We start from the raw sequence: 20,725 nt of genomic DNA, 5'->3' as shown, positions 1-20,725 counted from the left end.
GATTGTGGCATACCCCTCTTCCTATTTCCTTATGTTGTTGGATCTTGAGATGAATTGATTAACAGATAGAAATTGCATCTTGTCATTGCATCTTGGGTCATTGGTGTTCATATTTCAATTCCCACATCCTCTGTAAGCAAGTTTGTACTTTCCTTCCTGAGTACTCATGGGTTTTCATCACTTGCTCCAGTTTCCTCCCACAGTCCAAAGATGTACCAGTTAGTAGCTTAGTTAGTCATTGTAAATCATCATTAGTATCTTAGTGAGTCTTTGTATCTTTCAATAAAATATATCAGTGATTTGGATGAGGGGAGCAGGAACAACATATCCAAATTTGATTATAATAAAGGCTTAGGTAGCACTATGGGCTGTGCAGAGGAGACCAGGGAGCTTCAGGCTAATTGAATGTAGAATGACATGGCAGATGGAATACAATGTGGAAGATAAAAGGACATCACTGAGGTGGAAGGAAAGAACAGCAGATAAAGCAAAGATTCGCTGGATTGATTCTGAAATGGTGAGTTTGTTAAACATGGAGAGGTTAAGCATATTGGACTTTCACTCTCTTGAAAATTAAATTATAAAACATTGAAATATGCAAAACTTTTACCAGGCTTGAGAGGATATACATAAGGACTTATGCTTCCCTTGGCTGAGAATTGCAAAACAAGTCCTCAGTCTCAAAATTAGTGTCATATTATTCAAGACAGTGACAGTGAGAAATTTCTTCACCAGAGAATAGCACGTTTCTGGAATTCTCTGGCCAAGAGGAATGATGGCGCCCAAAGGTTCAGTACATTCAAAACAAATGAGAATCAGGTTTATTATCACTATCTTTTGTGACATGAAATACGTTGTTTTGCATCAACACTGCACTGTAAAAACATAACATTACAATTAATTACAAAATAAATATAGAGTGTGTAAAAATAAAATGACGAGGTCTTGTGGATGGGTTCATGGAATGTTCAGAAATCTGATAGCAGAGGGGAAGAAGCTGTTACTAAATTGTTGAGAGTGGGTCTACAGGCTCTTGTACCTCCTCAGTGATGGCAGTAATGAGAAGAGGGCATGTCCTGGATGCTCAGAGTGCTTAGTGGCAAATGCTGCCTTTTGAAGATCTCCTAGATGGTGGGGAGGGCTGTGCCTGTGAAGGAGCTGGCTGTATCTGCAACCCTTTGCAGCCTTGTACCTGTGCACTGAAGCTTCCACACCAGGCTCTGATGCAGTAAGTTTTTTAGATTATACTTATACTTTACACTTTACTTTTTTGTCACCAAACAATTGATACTAGAGCATACAATCATCACAGCGATATTTGATTCTGCACTTTGCGCTCCCTGGAGTACAAATTGAAGTAAATAGAATAAAAATTTAAATTATAAATCATAATTAGAAAATAGAAAAGGGAAAGTAAGGTAGTGCAAGTCTGGTCCGGATATTTGGAAGGTACGGCCCAGATCCAGGGCAGAGTCCATTCAGCAGTCTTATCACAGTTGGAAAGAAGCTGTTCCCAAATCTGGCTGTACGAATCTTCATGCTCCTGAATCTTCTCCCAGAGGGAAGAGGGACAAAAAGTGTGTTGGCTGGGTGGGTGGTGTCCTTGATTATCCTGGCAGCACTGCTCTGACAGCGTGTGGTGTAAAGTGAGTCCAAGGATGGAAAATTGATTTGTGTGATGTACTGGGCTAGGTTCACAATTTTCTGCAGCTTCTTCCAGTCTTGGACAGGACAACTTCCATACCAGGTTGTGATGCACCCTAGAAGAATGCTTTCTATGGTGCAGCTATAAAAATTAGTGAGGGTTTTAGGGAACAGGCCAAATTCCTTCAGCTTTCTCAGGAAGTAAAGGCGCTGGTGGGCCTTCTTGGCAGTGGACTCTGCTTGGTTAGACCAAGTCAGGTCATTTGCGATACTCACCCCGAGGAAGTTAAAGCTTTTGACCTGTTCCACCTGTGCACCACCGATGTAGATGGGGTCGTGCGGTCCGCTACTCTTTCTGAAGTCAACAACCAATTCCTTCGTCTTGCTGATGTTGAGGGATAGGTTATTGTCTTCATACCATGCCACCAGGTTCTTAATTTCCTCTCTGTACTCAGACTCATCATTACCCAAGATACAGCCTACAATTGTGGTGTCAGCAGCAAACTTATATATTGAGTTCGATTGAATCACAATCATGGCCACACAATCATCGGTGTACAGTGAGTACAGCAGGGGGCTAAGTACACAGCCTTGTGGGCACCAGTGCTCAGAGTGATTGTAGAGGAGAGCTTGTCCCCTATTTTTACAGCCTGGGTCCTGTCTGTGAGGAAGTTGAAGATCCAGCTGCAGATCTGAGTGCTAAGACCCAGGTTCCAGAGCTTAGGAATCAGTTTATTTGGAATGATGGTATTAAAGGCAGAGCTGTAGTCAATGAAAAAGAGCCTTACAGATACATCTTTATTCTCCAGGTGTTCTAAGGAAGAGTGTAGTGCCAGAGAGATGGCATCTGCCATTGACCTGTTGCTCCAGTAGGTGAATTGCAAAGCGTCAGGGTTGACCAGTAGGCTATGGTTGATGTGTGCCATAACCAATCGCACTCTATATTTATTATGTAATTAATTGTGATGTTATATTTTTGCAGTGCAGTGCTGATGCAAAACAACGTATTTCATTTCACACTAGATAGTGATAATAATAAGTTGCTAGGCTTTTGGATATTAGGGAGTTGAAAAATATGGGGATTGTGTAAGGAAGTGTCAGCACTCTAAACATTCAGCTGTGACCTTATTAATGACTGTATGGCCTACTCCTTCAAAATTATGTAAACCAAACATCCACATTTTCTATACCCTGAAAGGCCCCATTGGCCAATTAAATCTGTCACATTGAGCACTGGCCTCTCATGCACATTGCCAGTTGATCTGTTGGGTGTTGAGTTTCCGTTTCTCGTGTGAGCTGCATGGTTCATGACAGTGGCAAAGGATCATCATACGTTTATCCCTATCCCAGGACCAGCATGTACGTGCCATTACAAAGAAAGCATGGCCGTGGCTCTACTTTCTCAGAGGTTTGTGCAGATTTGCCATGTTGTCTAAAACTTGGGCAAACTTCAACAGATGCACAGTAGAGAGTATCCTGACCGGTTGCATCATTGCTTGTTATGAAAACACCAATGTCCAAGAATGGAAAATCCAATAGAATGTGGTGGATACAGCTCAGTCCATTGCAGGAAAGGCCACCCCCATCACTAAACACATCTACAAGTAGCTCTGCCATAAGAAAGCAGAGCAACTTCCATCCACAAGACCACCTCCATCCAGGCCATGCTCTCTTACTAATCCCCCCATGTTCGGGAACAGTTATTACTCTTCAACCGTCAGGCTCCGGAACCAATGAAAATCATTTCACTCACCTCAACACTGAACTGATTCTACAACCTATGGCCACACTTTCATGTACTCTACAACCCACGTTCTCAGTATCTTTTTAACTTATTTATTATTATTATTATTATTATTATTAGTTTTTCTTGTATTTTCAGAGTTTTCTTGTTTTGTATTTTGGTTATTTGTCAGTCTTTGTTTCTGTGTAATTTTTCATTGATCTATTGTATTTCCTTGTTCTACTGTGAATGCTGCAAGAAGATGAATCTCACGGTAGTGTACAGTGATATTTGTATACTTTGATAATAACTTTACTTTGAACTGAATTTTGAATCCCCTCTTGCCTGCTCTACCTTTCAGTACATTATGGTTAATCTTCTACCTCAGCAACAGGATTGAAAACAATGGCATCAGTATCCCATATTTAATAAAGGATATTTCTGCTTTTCCTGACATCCTTTCAAAATAGAGACGCAAAGGGTTAGGTTGGGGTGGTAGAGGAGAGGGCAAGGTATCGTGGAACCTGTGTGTTGTCATTGATGTCACCAAGGGGTGGAATGTAGATGAGAGTTAAGAACACCTGAAGAGATATTATTTTGGAGATTTCAGTGTTTGTTCAATGCAGAAGGAAAATGTGCCATTTCCTGCAACTTTCTGCCTGGGAATATTTACAAGAATGGTGCCAGATGCCATGCAGCTAGAAAATGGAAGAAGGGCAGTCGCTTACCACAGCTCTTGTAATGTAGGATGTGAATGATAAATCCATTAATCCTTCTAAAAGAAAACAAATTCAGTTCTCAGAGGCACAGGAAGACTTGAGTTTATAACTAAGGAGTTTCATCACAACTGGCTTTTTGCCTTTAGCCTCAAACACATTTTGTGAATATTTTGGCTTAACATTTTTATATTAGATATAATGAGTGGTTGTTTTAAGATAGACAGACAGACATACTTTATTGATCCCGAGGGAAATTAGGTTTCGTTACAGCCGCACCAACCAAGAATAGTGTAGAAATATAGCAATATAAAACCATAAATAATTAAATAAAAATAAGTTCATCAAGCCAAGTGGAAATAAGTCCAGGACCAGCCTATTGGCTCAGGGTGTCTGACACTCCGAGGGAGGAGTTGTAAAGTTTGATGGCCACAGACAGGATTGACTTCCTATGACGCTCAGTGTTACATCTCGGTGGAATGAGTTTCTGGCTGAATGTACTCCTGTGCCTAACCAGTATATTATGGAGTGGATGGGAGTCATTGTCCAAGATGGCATGCAACTTGGACAGCATCCTCTTTTCAGACACCACCGTCAGAGAGTCCAGTCCCACCCCCACAACATCACTGGCCTTACGAATGAGTTTGTTGATTCTGTTGGTGTCTGCTACCCTCAGCCTGCTGCCCCAGCACACAACAGCAAACATGATAGCACCGGCCAATGTTGGTCAATTTATGGTTTGACAGTTGCAGGTCGCTCTGAATATATTCTATACAATCTCAGCTGAGGTGGGTAGAACTGAATGGGCAACTGACTCATTAACAAAGTCATTAAATTCTTGACCCTGCACAGAATGGAAATAAATAAGAATGAGAATAAACTCCACTTTTTAAACTTATTTATTTAGAGATACAGCATGGAGAAGGCCCATCTGTCACCTCTGAGCCATGCCAATTCAGCGAAACCCTAGAACCCTGATTTAACCCTAACCTAATTACAGAACAATTTACATGACCAATTAACCTGCCCAGTACATCTTTGGACTCTGTGAAGAAATCAGAGCACCCAGGAAAACTAATTCATTCCACAAGGAGGTCATACAGAGACTCCTTACAGTGGACACCTGAATTGAAATCCAATGTCTCAAGTTGAAATAGCTACCGTGATACCCACGGTATCAGGACATTTTTTTTTCTTACTGTGACACCCATTCACCTAAAGACCCAAGTTGTAGCTTGCTGAAGCTGTGGAGAGACTCTAGACTTCCTCTCACAAGAGCACATAAGACAGTTTCACTATTACATTTCACTGCAGATACTTCACTAAATTGCAACTGATGATGTCCTATCCAGTCCATGTTTCCTCGGTTGCAGGCTTAGACAACACAGGCAGAAACATTGGAGATTTGGTTTTGTGCATCCTACAGTCTACATTTTCTAGGATTCAGATCCAGGAAGGAAAAAGTAGCAGTGATATATTTCCAAATCAAGATGTTGTGTGATTTGGAGCAGATCCTGCATGTTGGAAAACCTTAGATTATGCCCATAATATATAGGAGCAGATGTAGGCTATTTGGCCCTTCGAGTCTGCTCAGCCATTCAATCATGGGCTGATTCAATTCTTCCAGTCATCCCCACACCCCTGCCTTCTCCCCTTACCCTTTGATGCCCTGAATAATCAAGGACCTGTCTATCTCTGCCTTAAATACACCCAATGACTTGGCCTCCACAGCCACTCGTGGCAACAAATTCCACAGATTTTCCACCCTCTGACTAAAGTAATTTCTCCACATCTCAGTTCTAAATGGATGTCCTTCAATCCTGAAGTCGTGCTCTCTTGTCCTAGACTGCACAACAATGGGAAATAACTTTGCCATATCTAATCTGTTCAGGCCTTTTCACATTCAGAATGTTTCTATGAGATCCCCCCTCATCTCCTGAACTCCAGAGAATACAGCCCAAGAGCTGCCAGACGTTCCTCATAAGGTTACACTTCCATTCCTGGAATCATTCTCGTGAATCTTCTCTGAACCCTCTCCAATGTCAGTATACACTTTCAAAAATAAGGAGCACAAAACTGCACGGAATATTCCAAGTCTCATGAGTGTCTTATAGAGCCTCAACATCGCATCCATGCTCTTATATTCTATACCTCTAGAAATGAATGCCAATATTGCATTCACCTTCTTCACCACCAACTCAACCTGGAGGTTAAACTTTAGGGTATTCTGCACAAGGACACCCAAGTCCCTTTACATCTCTGCAAATTGAATTCTCTCCCCATCTAACTAATAGTCTGCCCATTTATTTCTTCCACCAAAGTGCATGACCATACACTTCCCAACAATGTATTTCATTTACCACTTCTTTGCCCATACCCCTAAACTATCTACGTCTCTCTGCAGGCTCTCTGTTTTCTCAACACTACCCACTCCTCCACCTATCTTTGTATCATCGGCAAATTTAGCCACAAATCCATTAATACTGAAGTCCAAATCATAAGATACATTGTAAAAAGCAGCGTTCCCAACACTGACCCCTGTGGAACTCCACTGATAACCGGCAGCCAGCCAGAATAGGATCCTTTTATTCCCACTCTCTGTTTTCTGCCGATCAGCCAATGTTCCATCCAATAGTAACTCCCTTGTAATTCCATAGGCTCTTATCTTGCTAAACAGCCTCATGTGCAGCACATTGTCAAAGGCCCTCATGAATATCCAAGAACACCACATCTACTGCATCTCCTTTGTCTACCCAGCTTGTAATTCCCTCAAAAAATTGCAGTAGGCAGGATTTTCCTTTCAGGAAACCATGCTGGCTTTGGCCTATCTTGTCATGTGCCTCCAGGTATTCCATAATCTCCTCCCTAACAATTGATTCCAACAACTTCTCAACCACTGATGTCAGGCTAACAGGTCTACATTTCCCTTTCTTGCCTCCCAACCTTCTTAAATAGCGGAGTAACATTTTCAATTTTCCAGTCATCCGGTATAATGCCAGGATCTGTCATTGTTTGTACCTCCGCAATCTCTCCAGCTACTTCCTTCAGAACCCGAAGGTGCATTCCATCAGGTCCAGGAGATTTATCCACGCTCAGACCATTAAGCTTCCTGACCACCTTCTCAGTCATAATTTTCACTGCACATACTTCACTTCCCTGACACTCTTGAATGTCCAGTAAACTGCAGATGTCTTCCACTGTGAAGACTGATGGAAAATATACATTCGGATCCTCTGCCATCCCTATGTCTCTCATTACAATATCTCCAACTTCATTTTCTATTGGTCCTATATCTACCTTCAACTCTCTTTTACCCTTTATAAACTTAAAAAAGCTTTTAATATCTTCTTTGATATTAATCGCCAGCTTCCTTTCATAATTCCTTTCATAATGCCAGATGACATGCACAACTATTTATTTGCCACCAATACTCAATGCAGACTAATTGATGAAATAAATGAGAACTATAACTATGGCATTTCAAACAACATATTTAGTGACAAAGTCCAAATTGTATACTAGCCTCAGTCTCTATTAGTTGTTGCTTTCTGGTTTGCATCGATCCTGCTGTGTGGCTTTTCATAACGGAACAGGTATCATTATAAGTGTTCACATGGTTTGAAGTTTATAGTAGTGACATCAAAGTGAAGAAACCACATCCCTTTGAGTTTAATATAAATCACCTGAAAATTTGTCAACGAGTTCGAGAACAGCCATAATGAACTTTTTGCAGCTCAGTCTGTTTGTTTTGATTGCCGTCTCCTTCATCCCAGCCAGTAAGTAAATTAAGGAATAATTAAACTTTATATTAGGATTTATGTTATTGATGTTTAATTGCTGATGTATATATTGAGCATTGTTTGCAATAATTAGCCTTTTATTTTTAAAGTCTGATACATATTTTTCAGTCATATTTATGCCAATATTTATTTCCTTGCATTTTTATTTCTCGTTTAAATATATGTTTTTAGCACAAGTAACAAACATAATGGAATTTATGAGGTAAATGTGACTTAGTGTTAAAATTCCTGTAAATCTACTTGCTAAGATGCAATAATAGTTTTATTTCCTTGAGGATTAATGGTTATAATTTGAAATTTGGAGAAGGTATTAAACAAGCAATATTGAATTTGCTGCCCATTATATAATTTTTCTGATTCCACATTTTCACTGATTGTCATCAGTGTCTACCTGGAACATTGGACTGAAGCCTGGGAACGGATATGTTCTCCATGAGACTATCTGTGGAAAGTGACTTCGGGACAGGAAAGGCTCAGGCTGGGAAATGCTGGTATCTGGCTCCCATTGGTGCCAAGAAGAAGGGGAACTACTAACCTCAAAGTAATTTTCCATAAGCCATTAACCTTCACCTCTATCACCATTCTCCCTCCAGACCCTCTATATGATCTCAGGGGCCATGTCAGTAATAAAGGCTGCCCATTATACCCTTTCACAGCCGGCATTGAGGTTAGAGGGAGGTGCAGGTAATAGCAACCTGTAGGAATGGCAATTGTAAGTGGAAGTAGGGAGAAGATAAGGTCAGCATCAAGCAGCTTCCAGCCAAACACACAGCTAATGTTCCCAGCCATTCTTCATCAGTATATCACAAGCTTGATTCTCATCTTGAAATGTAACTAATTAATTATGATCCCTAGTGGTGAGGGGAAAAAAGTTGTCGTCCTTGAAAGGACTTACTGTTTTGTGCACATGCATGGGTATGGTTTTGCCCATGTTTAATTGCCAGGATAAATTGTCACTTGGAAAAAAATTGCAAGCAACTATGTTCTTAGCAGGCTGTTGTCTTTTTCCTTCTATGATTCCTGGATTGCAGGCTTAGAACATGCAGGCAAAAGAACCTTGGAGATTTTCCTTTTGTGCATGTATGCACATCAAAACTCACATCCTTCGGCAGATACATAGTACAAAGCATCTTAACTTGCTGAATCACTGGTTGGTATAGAAACTACACAGTGGTAAACTGGAAGGCTCCACAAGGAGTAGGCAAAACTGCCCAATGCATCACGGGCACCTCCCTACCCACCATCAAGGACATATATACAGAAAGGGCAAGTAACATCATGAAGGATCCCTCTCACCCATCAGGGAGGAGGCTATGTAGCATCCACACCAGAACCACCAGATTCAAAAACAGTCACCTTCCCAAGCACTAAGGCTGAACAACACCTCTACCCACTAACCTACTTCTCCATACTCCCAGCCACTACCACTTTATCATTTCTTCTCAGACAGTCTAGTGTCACTTTAGGATAATCTAGATATATAAGCTGTAATATGTATTTTTATTTATTGTGTTTGTTTATTATTGTTGTATTCTTTATCTTATTGTGCTGCATCAGGTCGGGAGAAAATTATATCATTCTCCTCTACACTTGTGTATTGGAAATGACATTAAACAGTCTTGTATTTGTTCCTCTCTTGTCAATGGCACTCCAAAGGGCAGTCATTTGCAGAATTTAGACCCAGTAAGGAAAAAGAAGCGGCAAAATATTTCCAAGTCAGGATGTTGTATGAGTTAGAAAAGAATCTGCAGACTTTCATAAGCCTCTTCCCCTTATCTTGTTTGGTGTTTGAGATTGTAACTTTCAGAAGTGATCCTATTGGTAATCATTAAGATTAAAATCAATGTAATTTATAGATGCTACACACTGCAGACACACTGAGGTGAATGATGTCTGGGATGTCAGAGTAGGTATACTTCAAGTCTCTTTACTTGGTTCTTTGCACTTCTTAAGTGTTTTAGCTTTGTCTTCCAAACAAGTTGAGGGTAATCCATTCCACCCTGACTTGTAGATGGTGAAAAGGCCTTGGGAATCATGAGCTAAACTATTAAATACAACGTATCAGCCTATGACTCCTAATCTTATAACCACAGAATTTACCATCTCGTTATACATCTGGTAATGTTACTGACATTCAAAAGAAAATTCAAAATTTGTACTCCCACTTATTGGAAATCACCATTGATTGGCTCTTATATGGGGAAAAGTGACTTGGCTCATGGCAGCGTAAGTCCCTACGCAATGAACAATTTCCATTGTTACTCACGTCCTTATGTTGATTTTCCCCATAAGTCTGAAAATACATAAAAATGGTAAACACACTTCCTCGGTATTGGCATAAATCGAATCAAATTCATATAAGACTGATAAGAAAGAAAAATTACTAAAAGTAGAGAAAGAGAAGAAACTAGTTTTGACATTCATAGGTCCAAACATATGCACTACATCAGACTTCTGGATTTAATAATATTATTATTACTAAATTCATAAGCTTTTACATACGTACAAATGTCTGTAGGTTGGGGATTCTTAATCCAATGATGACCTGTATTATCCAAATCTAGCAGACAGTGACTACAGTTTGCTTCATTACCTAAGGAAATGGAACTTTGCTTAATCATGAATGGACAATCTAATTTGGTAAAATAATGCTTTAACATCAAGGGTATTACATTTATTTCAAAATATTGGAATAATTTACTTATAACCTAGTTTAAACAAAATTATCTATTAACTTTAATCATATAATTCCACGTGTAATACCTGACTATAATAGTTCAGTGATTATTTGTCATGTACCACCTAAATACAGCCAAAGTCCATTAATGAATGACACTATAGTACATATGAAACATTTTTCAAAACCTATATATTACAGATTATGGCATGGAAATTATTGGAGGTCGTGAAGTGAAACACAATTCTAAACCTTATATGGTATCAATCCAAAAAGCTAAAGGCAAAGGGTATCAACATGTCTGTGGAGGTACTCTGATCAATAAAAACTGGGTACTGACTGCAGCCCACTGTAAAAAGTAAGTTATGCTATACTTAAATGAAATGTTATTTTGATGATTAAAATATAAACTGGTTCATGTTGCTGACCCAGATTAAATGATTGTTTTAAGCATTATGGCCATGCCATTCAAAAATGGAGATAATCTCATTATTCATGTTTACCTTTGTGAAAAAGATCTTTGTTTCAACAACCTAAGTGTAATCTCAGTATCCACATTTCTTTTTCCTGGTAGGCAAATAAAAAAACAAATTTACCATTGGAATGTATCGTGGGAAGTGAAAAATTGTTCATTTTTGCAGGAAAATTAAAATAAGCTGGAAAGAATCTCTACCAGCACCCTGGCTATCTCATTCCTGACTTTCCTGAGGTAGATCTCTTCTGGCCCTGAGAATTTATCAAATCGTATTCATCCTACAACATCTAATACCTCTTCCTTCTTCACATTGACTTGCTCCAAATTCTCCATTTACCCCTTCCTGAACTCATTATCTCCAATATCCTGTACATCTAAGAATTATTCACCTAGGACCTCATGCACATCCCCACGATCCACACAGATCACCCTTACGGTCTCTATGGAGGCATTTTCTTTCCTTGGTTATTCTCTTGCCCCTGATATGTTGACAGAATGTTTTGGGATTCTCCTTAATCTTACTTGCCAAGAATATTTCTGCCTCCCTTGTTTCTTTTTTTAAATTCTCTCTATGTTCCTTGAGAGACTCCTTCAGTAGCAGTTGCCTATATCTGCCATATGTGTGCTTTAGTTTTCTGATCAAACCTTCGGTTTTCTTTGTCATTATAAAGTTCCCAAATCTTTCTGCCTTTGCCTTTTGATCTTATCAGAAACATGCTGCCTCTCAATTCTTTTTAACTTTCTGTTAAAAGATCCCACTTGTCAGCTGTCATTTTACTTACAATCATCAATTTGCAATCTAATTTCACCAGGTCCTGGTTTAATGAAATCAGCCTTCCCTCAAATGAAGATCTTAACCTGGGGGCCAACCTTTCCTCTTTCCTTACTTACCTTGAAGCTTTAAGAATAATGGCCAAAATGATCCCCCATCAACACTTCCTGCCTCCTTCATTTCCTAAGATAAGATCAATGTAATAATTATCACATATTGTATATCACAGAAGATAATACTATTTAGTTAGTTATTTAAGATCAATTCCTTTTGGAAGGTGGCCGATCAGCACTTCAGTGGTAACATCCAGAAGATACAGGAAGTCCTATCTCTTTCTTGGGATCTCATCATCTCTTGGAATTTGTTCACTGATATGACACACTACTGAATATTTTATTGTTCTTTGCTTGATGTATGTCCAATGATAGTTTTGATTAAAAACAGAATAAAATGTAATTAGCACTTCTTTTGATGCACAGATCACTAGGAAATCAACCTCGAGTTGTTCTCGGGACGCTTTCCCTTTCACGGAATGGAAAACATCAACAGAATATTACTGTTCAAGACAAAGAAGCTCATCCTGACTTCAATGGTAAAACTCCGGAAAATGATATCATGCTATTGAAAGTATGAATTTCCTTTCTCATTTGAAGTGTATAAGATCCTTAATGTAATATTACAGCTATGTTTAATTTACAGATATTGCACCCCGTCGGTCTCTTGGACAAAAGTTTTATTTTTTTATTCTATTGTGATACTGTGTGGAATAGGCCCTCTTGGCCCTTCAAGCCAAACCCCTCAGCAACCCCAATTTAACCCTAATCATGGGGCAACTTACAATGACCAGTTAACCTACCAGCCAGTACATCTTTGGACTGTGGGAGGAAACTGGAACACCCAGAGGAAACCCATCTGATCATGGGGAGAACGTACAAACTCATTACAGGCAATGGTGGGAAGTGAACCTGGGTCACTGGTACTGTAAAGCATGTGCTAACCACTATGCTACCATGTGGAAAATAGTTATGGTGATATCTAGAAAGCTGCTTGATTCTAGTGGACTCTGGAGGACACCACAGTGAAACTTGACATTACCCAGTAGGCACATAAATAAATTTCAGCAAAGATCATTTAAGAATGATCTGATGATATTTTCTTTCATGACTTGAGCCCACAGTGACTGAGCCAATTATAATTCTCCCCAGTGACACCAACTGTCTCTGTGCCAACCTGGGTCTTCTTAATCATCTACCCACCGAAACTGTGAGAAAATTTACCTTTTTTAATTAGTGGAACATAAAATTTTGCATTAAAAGTTTGATAACATTCTCTGAAGATAAACTGTTGATAAGCACTTTCTGATCTTCAAAAGGGATCAAGCTACGTTCTGTCATTTTTCCTCCGATCTCCAGTTCCACATGTTGCTTGAAAATACATTTTTAAAATGTTGTGAGATAAAATGAGATAATGGGAAGAGACAGACAGTGCAGGATCCCAGCAGTAATACATCTTTAGATTGGCTGGTAGAGATGGCCAATCAGGACAGTGCAGCAGCTGCTGGGCCAGTGGCACTGTGGCTGGTAAAGTCAGGCAGAGTAATAATGATAGGAGGCTTAGTAGTTAGGGGAGCAGGCAGGATATTCTGTGGTTGGGAAAGAGACATCAGAATGGTATGTTGTCAGGGTCGAGGACGTCTGAAAGCTGCTGCAGAATGTCTTGGAGGGGGTGGTGGGGGTGAGCAGTCAAAGGTCTATATGGGTAGAACACAAAACTAAGGAAAACAGCAGTCACTCTGATGGGATTATACTACAGACACCCCCCTCCCACAACCCCCATGACCACTAGGATATTGAGAAACAGTTTTGCAGGCAGGATAGGGAAAGGTGTAAAAGCAACAGGGCTATTGCAGTGAGTGACTTCATCTTCCCTACTCTAGACTGGGACCTCCTTAGTGCAAGGGATTTAGATAAGAACATAAGAAATAGGAGCAGGAGTAGGCCGCCTGCCCAGCTGAGCCTGCTCCATCATTCAATAAGATCATGGCTGATCTGGCCATGGACTCATCTCCACCTACCTGCCTTTTCCCCATAACCCTTAATTCCCCATCTTTGCAAAAATCTATCCAACCTTGTCTTAAGTATATTTACTGAGGTAGCCCCCACTGCTTCATTGGGCAGAGAATTCCACAGATGCACCACTCTCTGGGAAAAGCAGTTCCTCCTCAACTCCATCCTAAATCTACTCCCCCGAATCTCGAGGCTATGTGCTTTAGTTCTTGTCTCACCCACCAGTGGAAATACATTTCCTGCCTCTGTCTTATCTATCCCTTTCATAATTTTATATGTTTCTATAAGATTTCCTCTCGTTCTTCCAAATTCCAGCAAGTACAGTCCCAGGTGATTCAATCTCTCCTCATAGTCTAACCCCCCATCTCTGGAATCAACCTGGTGAACCTCCTCTGCACTGACTCCAAAGCCAGTATATCCTTCCCCAGGTATGGAGACCAGAACTGCACACAGTACTGTAGGTGCGGCCTCACCAGTGCCCTGTATCATTGCAACATAATCTCCTTGCTCTTAAATTCAATCCCTCTAGCAATAAGGGCCAACATTCCATTTGCCTTCTTGATAACTTGCAAACCAGCCTTTTGCGATTCATGCACAAGCACTCCCAAATCCCTCTGCACAGCAGCATGCTGCAATTTTTTACCATTTAATTAATAATCTGCTCTTTCATTTTTACTTTCAAAGTCGATGACCTTGCGTTTACCAGCATTGTTTTCCATCTGCCAGAACCTTGCCCACTCACTTAACCTATCTATATCTCTCTGCAGACTCTGTGTCCTCTGCACAATTTGATTTTCCACTCAATTTAGTGTCATCAGAAAATAGATACATTACAGTCAGTCCCCTCTTCCAGATTGTTAATGTGAACATGAACAGTTGTGGGCCCAGCACCGACCCCTGCGACACACCGCTCACCACTGATTGCCAACCAGAGTAACACCCATGTATCCCAACTCTCTGCTTTCTATTGGTTAACCAATCCTCTATCCATGCTAATATATCACCCCCACTTCTATGCATCCTTATCTTATGGATAAGTCTTTTATGCAGCACCTTATAGAACTCCTTCTGGAAATCCAAGTAAATAACATCCATCTGTTCTCCTCTATCCACTGTGCTCATTATATCCTCAAAAGCACTCCAATAGGATTGTCAAATAGGACCTCCCTTTGCTGAATCCATGCTGCGTCTGCCTGAAGGTGTTGTGATGTTGTGGACAGCATAGAAGACTGCCGAAGTATACAGCAGGATAAAGATCAAATGCAGATATTGGCAGTAAAATGCAGGTGAAGCTTAATCCAGCCAAATATGAAGAATTCAACTTTGGGAGATCAAATGTAAAAGGGCCGTATACTGTTAATGGCAAGGGCTTTAACAGTATTGATGAGCAGAGTGATCTTTGAGTCCAAATCCATAGTTTCCTGAAATGGCTGCACAGTTTGATAGGATGGTAAAGGAAGTATATAATATTGGTCTTAAACATCAAGGAACTGAGTTCAAGAGTCAAGAAGATGGGTTTCATAAAACTCTTGTAAGGCCTCATCTGGAATATTGCGTTAAGTTCCGGTCATCCCAAAGCTGATGCTTTGGAGAGGTTGTAGGAGAGTTTTACAAGGATGTTGCCTGGATTGAAGGGCATGTGATATAAAGAGAGGTTAGACAAACTTGGATTTTCTTGGGGTTGTGGAGGCTGAGTGGAGATCTGATAGAGGTTTATAAGATTATGAGAGGCATTGATAGAGTAGACAGTTGATATCTCTTTCCCAGATTGAAATGTCTAGTATTAGAGAAGATAAGAAAGGGTAAATTCAAAGACATGCAGGGCAGGTTTTTTACATGAAGATTGGTGGGTACATGAAAGGCACTGCCAGGGTAATGGTGGAGGGAAGTATGGCAGAAGCATTCAAGAGGCTTTTAGACAGGACAATGGAAAATCAAAGGATTTGAGAATTGTGTTGGCAGAAAGGATTAGATTAGTTGCGTATTTGATTACAAATTAAATTAGGTTGACACAACATTGTGGGCTGCAGTGTACTGCCATTACCATTATGTTTATTGTCACTACTCCCATTTGTTTATTTTTGGCATTCAAAGTACATTCATTTTTACATATTGTTGAGTTTGTAAAAAGCATCGAGATTATGAAATCTGGTTGTCTTTTCCTTTGTTCTAGCAATATCTGAGTATTTTCAACTCAGGTATAATATTTCTGAAATTAACTGACCGGACTGATAAAGAATCAATGCTTTGTGATTATCATCCTCACCTTAACGCTATGACAAACTGTCAATTGTATAATTTAACTATAATCAGCATTGACTTTTATTGGTCACATTTACCCTGATTCCTATATCATTGATCCTCTCAAAAGAATTAGAAAAAAAATATATTCTGCTAACTACACAAACAAGGCCAAAAGAACACCACTGCTGGGGTTATACTGTTTCATACATATGTCCACTGCACAAGGCATAAAAGGATAAAAGCATCACTTGTATAGATGAAATCCAAAAGTAAGTTAATTACCTTAGATGGGACAAAAGTTGACCATTGGTGTTTTCTGTATGGAATCTATATGTTCTTCCTCTGACTACAGGGATATCCCCTTGATTTCCCAGCGATCCCTCCACATCCCAAAGATCTGTAAGTTGGTTGGTTAATTGACCTTGCAAATTGCCTTTAGTGTAGTTGAGTGATAGGATGGGAAGAGGGATAAGGGTGGGGGGAATTCATGAGTTTGTGGCAAGGATAAATAGTACTTGTGTAGAATTAATGTGAAATGCGTCATTGATAGCTGGAATGACATGGTGGGCTGAAAGGCATGCTTCCCTGTTGTATCTTCCTATGACATCATGAGTCTAAAATGTCTTCCATTGTCAGAAAAGGAAAAATATGAATTAATTGTTATTTTTACTACAGTTGCAGAAAAGTGCAGTGATCAACAAATATGTGAAGGTACTTAAACTTCCGAAAGTTAAGATCACCGATGTGAAACCTGGAACAAAATGCACGGTGGCAGGATGGGGAAAAACAAGTTCATGCTCCGAAAATGCATCCGACACACTTCAGGAGGTGAAACTAGAAGTTATAGATCGCAAAAAATGTAACAGGGAAGATTATTTAAATCACAGTCCTGAAGTAACCCAGGACATGATCTGTGTTGGTGACAGCAAGGGCAGAGGAGATTCATGTCAGGTGAGTAAGCTGTGTAGCTGTGTTATTAGTAAAATCAATATAAAGCCACCAGATTGTACGTGAAAGCCCCAGTGGTTCACTGGTGGTCTCTATAGATTGAATTTTTTGGATTGTAATCCATTCTTCCTCACTCCGGCATCATTGTGGCTAACTGTTAACTGCTTTCTGAACTGGTCACTCACTTACATAAAAAATGCTTTAAAAGAAGTGATCCAACATTATCACCCTCTCTGGAAGCTAAAAATATCCAATAAATGTTGCCCCTTTCAGGTTACATGTTGCCCACATGCTAAGAAAAAAATGATAGGTAAATGGAGACATGCTGGCTAAGGAGGAATCATTCGCCATATACTGTAGTTGTTGCATTTTCTAGAATCTCATATCCATGCCATGAATCTAGTTGACTTCTTATCATGGTAGCACGGCCCTCTAAGATTTGGTTACCAATAAATTTACCTCTGATAAAAGCACTGGAATTCAACCAGTTTTTCTCATGTCAAAATGGGAAGAATACTTTAAACTTCTAGGCCACTTCCATCTGCTCCATGTACAAGTTCACACCTCCTTAGACTATGAATAAGCTTTGTGACGTGATGTCACTAAAAGTGTACAGTATGTGTTAGTTAATTATTGTGATCTTCAATTTTTTTACACTTCCAGGGTGATTCAGGCGGCCCTTTGATATGCAACAAGATGTTTAGAGGGATTGTGTCCTATGGAAAGGAATGTGCAGATCCCAAGAAACCTGGGATTTACACTTTACTGACAAAGAAATACCTTGACTGGATTCAGAAAACGATTGGTGTGCAAGTTTATAATGTAACCGCTGAAGATCTGTATTGAGTAATCAGCATGCTGCTTCATCCTGCTTCATTCTGCTTTACTTACAGTGATGCTAAATTAATTGGCTAGGAGGACTAGCTTGCTTCCATCCAATTTTTAGTGCATTTTATAACATTTTACAATAAAAAAACTGTCATTGAAAAAATCCTGACTTGAGAAATTCACTGTTCTCTGATTTATGAAATGGGAAAGTGACTTCTTTAATTTCAGGAAGAGGATAGACTAGCTTTATGGAACTTAAGTCTGGAGATGTAGGTAGTAGAGACATTTAGAATCTAGGTCAAAATATCAAGCAAACTTTTAACTGGTGAACTGAAGGTTCAAAACTTAGAAATCAGGTAAGAGGGACACAAGATTGCAGATGCAGAGGAGATGAAGAAACTGAGAAAAGGGAATGGTATTTTTACAGGAGACGGGGTGGGAAGAGGTGTAGTCAAGATAACTGTGAGAGCCAGTAGGCTTATAAAAGATATCCACTGCAGAAACAGCTCCCTAGTGTCTATCACTGCAAACAATTACAAGGTCCTCCTCAATTATATTCTCCCAACAACAAAGTGCTGCTCCTCAAATAGCAATTACATTTCACACATCATAACATGATCTTCACCACATGATAACACAAAGAAAAGTGCAAGCAATGGCACCAGACATACTAACCATATTTATTTATTTGGTTCTGTCAACCAAAAGCAAACATCCTTCTCAAATTTCCCCTGCCTTCAGATATTCATCTCCATCCAACTTCTGCTATTTGATAGCACACAAAATGCACTTCTAAGAAACAATTCTGTATAGACTGAATGCTAATGCAGACTGCATTCAACTAAGGGTCAAATCAAGTTTGAGATCTTTACAGCAAGATTTGAATCCAAATGAATTAAGATTTCTTGTTTCCTCTCCGCCAAATTTTTTTCAGTCCAAGTGGACAATTCCATGATCAGGTGAATCTTGGAATATCTGTGACAAAAGTATCCATTTGTGCTTCACTTGTTTTCCTTGATATTCTAATGGGTTTTTTTCTTTTTTATTCTTTTTTCTTTTTCCTTCTCTTGTAGTTATTGAGGTTTCTTTTTTTTAGTTAGTTGGGTTTGTTGGGTTCTCTTTTTTCCTTCTTTTCTTAATAAAAAGTATATTTTTTCATTATCATATTATTCTTCTTTGACAAGTTTTTTCTTCAGCTTTATAAATTTTATATATATCAACTGGTTGAAGTCTTGTATCATTTTATGGCTGTACAAGATTATGTATCAATAAAAAGATTTTTAAAAAAGGTATTGTGTGGATGAGTCTATTTGTCAGGAAATTTACTTATAAGAGCATAAGACATAGAACAGGCATGGGAAAACTACAGCCCGCAGGCCATATGCGGCCCGTTAAGCTTTTTAATCCGGCCCACAGAACTTGATGAAATTATATTAATAAACCTTGTTAACGTTTTTTCCCTGTAATTCTGGCGTTTTCCCAATAGATGACGCACTCTATATACATTGACCTTTGTTGAGGTGCAGCGTATTACTCCACATTTACGCTTTACTCTTTGTTCGGCTCGACCTATTTGTGTGAACAGGCATTCAGCGTCATGAACATCAACAAAGCCAGCCACAGATCCAAGTTAACTGACCAACACCTCAGATCCATCCTGAGAATCGCCACATCAAAACTAAATCCAGACTTTGATGCGCTGGCTAAAAAGGGAGACCAACAACACTGTTCCCACTGAAATTAAAAATAAGTTTCTTCATTGTGTTATGTAAAAAATGCATTTGAAAATATTTTTTTCAATAAGCCTTACATGTTACATGTCATTTCTGTTAAGTGATGGACATGAGTAGTGCGCAGGTGCACATACGTTCTCAAAATAAAAAATGCGCTCCAGATCAAATAACGCGCTCCACATACTGGCGCGCTGTCATTGTTCTGTCTTTGTGCTGGTCGTTGTTGAGTTTTGGCACAGGGGTCAATTGAATAAGAAAGAGCAGGACAAGTAGACCTGCATCTCCTACCGTTTTTGAAATAAAGACAGTCAGGAGGAGAGTGATGATGATAATATCTTGAAGGATAACAGAATTTTCAGTGCTTTAAAATAATAACTGTTACTATTAAAAAAAGCTGTATTTTATTCATTTAATTTTCAGTGTTTTAAAAGTCATTTCAATAAATAGCTAAATACCATGGGACTTCAAAGACAGATATTTTGTTGTAATGCACCATTTTCAATTGAAATTAAAGCACATGTTTTCTACATATCCCATGATATTTTATTTTCTCTTATGAGGTGTATTACTAAAACACTCCGTCCATCTGCTCCTGGTCAGGCCCCCCTATCAAATTTTAGAACCCTTTGTGGCCCACAAGTCAAAAAGTTTGTCCACCCCTGACATAGAAGCAGAATTAGGATATTCACCCCATCAAGTCTGCTCTGCCATTCCAACATGACTGATTTATTACCCCCCTCAACCCCCTTCAAAGCTTTCAAAGGTGCTTTTAATGTCAGAGAATTGTATACAATATAGTAGGTTTTATAGTAGGCATCCATTAGTCTCATGAGACCGTGGATTTGTGCCTTGCGAGGTTTTTCCAGGGTGCAGGCCTGGGCAGGGTTGTATGGGAGACTAGCAGCTGCCCAAGCTGCAAGCCTTCCCCTCTCCACGCCACCGATGTTGACAAGGGAAGGGCATTAGGACCCAAGCAGTTTGGCACCAGTGTCATCGCAGAGCAATGTGTTGTTAAGTGCCTTGCTCAAGGACACAAACATGCTGCCTCAGCTGAGGCTTGAACCAGTGAACTTCAGGTTACTAGTCCGATGCCTTATCC

The 20,725-nt window shown here is 39.6% G+C and overlaps 1 protein-coding gene across 1 annotated transcript; it reads left to right on the top strand.

Moving 5' to 3' along the window:
• The first annotated feature begins 967 nt into the window (after positions 1 to 967).
• LOC132404490 (granzyme K-like) lies at positions 968 to 17,915 on the top strand. The gene is made up of 5 exons (XM_059988646.1): positions 968 to 1,228; positions 10,762 to 10,918; positions 12,287 to 12,434; positions 16,793 to 17,068; positions 17,729 to 17,915. Exons 2-5 carry the CDS (start codon positions 10,770 to 10,772, stop codon positions 17,909 to 17,911), a joined length of 756 nt encoding a protein of 251 aa, XP_059844629.1. The 5' UTR covers positions 968 to 1,228; positions 10,762 to 10,769; the 3' UTR covers positions 17,912 to 17,915.
• Positions 17,916 to 20,725: the final 2,810 nt, after the last annotated feature.

The sequence above is a fragment of the Hypanus sabinus genome, chromosome 14, assembly GCF_030144855.1.
Source record: "Hypanus sabinus isolate sHypSab1 chromosome 14, sHypSab1.hap1, whole genome shotgun sequence".
Taxonomy (NCBI): Eukaryota; Metazoa; Chordata; class Chondrichthyes; order Myliobatiformes; family Dasyatidae; genus Hypanus; species Hypanus sabinus.
This window is presented reverse-complemented; position numbering and strand designations above follow the sequence as displayed.

Coding starts and splice junctions, on each gene's coding strand:
- LOC132404490 (XM_059988646.1), top strand. CDS start 10,770: ATGGAAATTATTGGAGGTCGTGAAGTGAAACACAATTCTAAACCTTAT. Junction 10,919..12,286: donor ACTGCAGCCCACTGTAAAAA/GTAAGTTATGCT, acceptor TTTGATGCACAG/ATCACTAGGAAATCAACCTC. Junction 17,069..17,728: donor GCAGAGGAGATTCATGTCAG/GTGAGTAAGCTG, acceptor TTACACTTCCAG/GGTGATTCAGGCGGCCCTTT.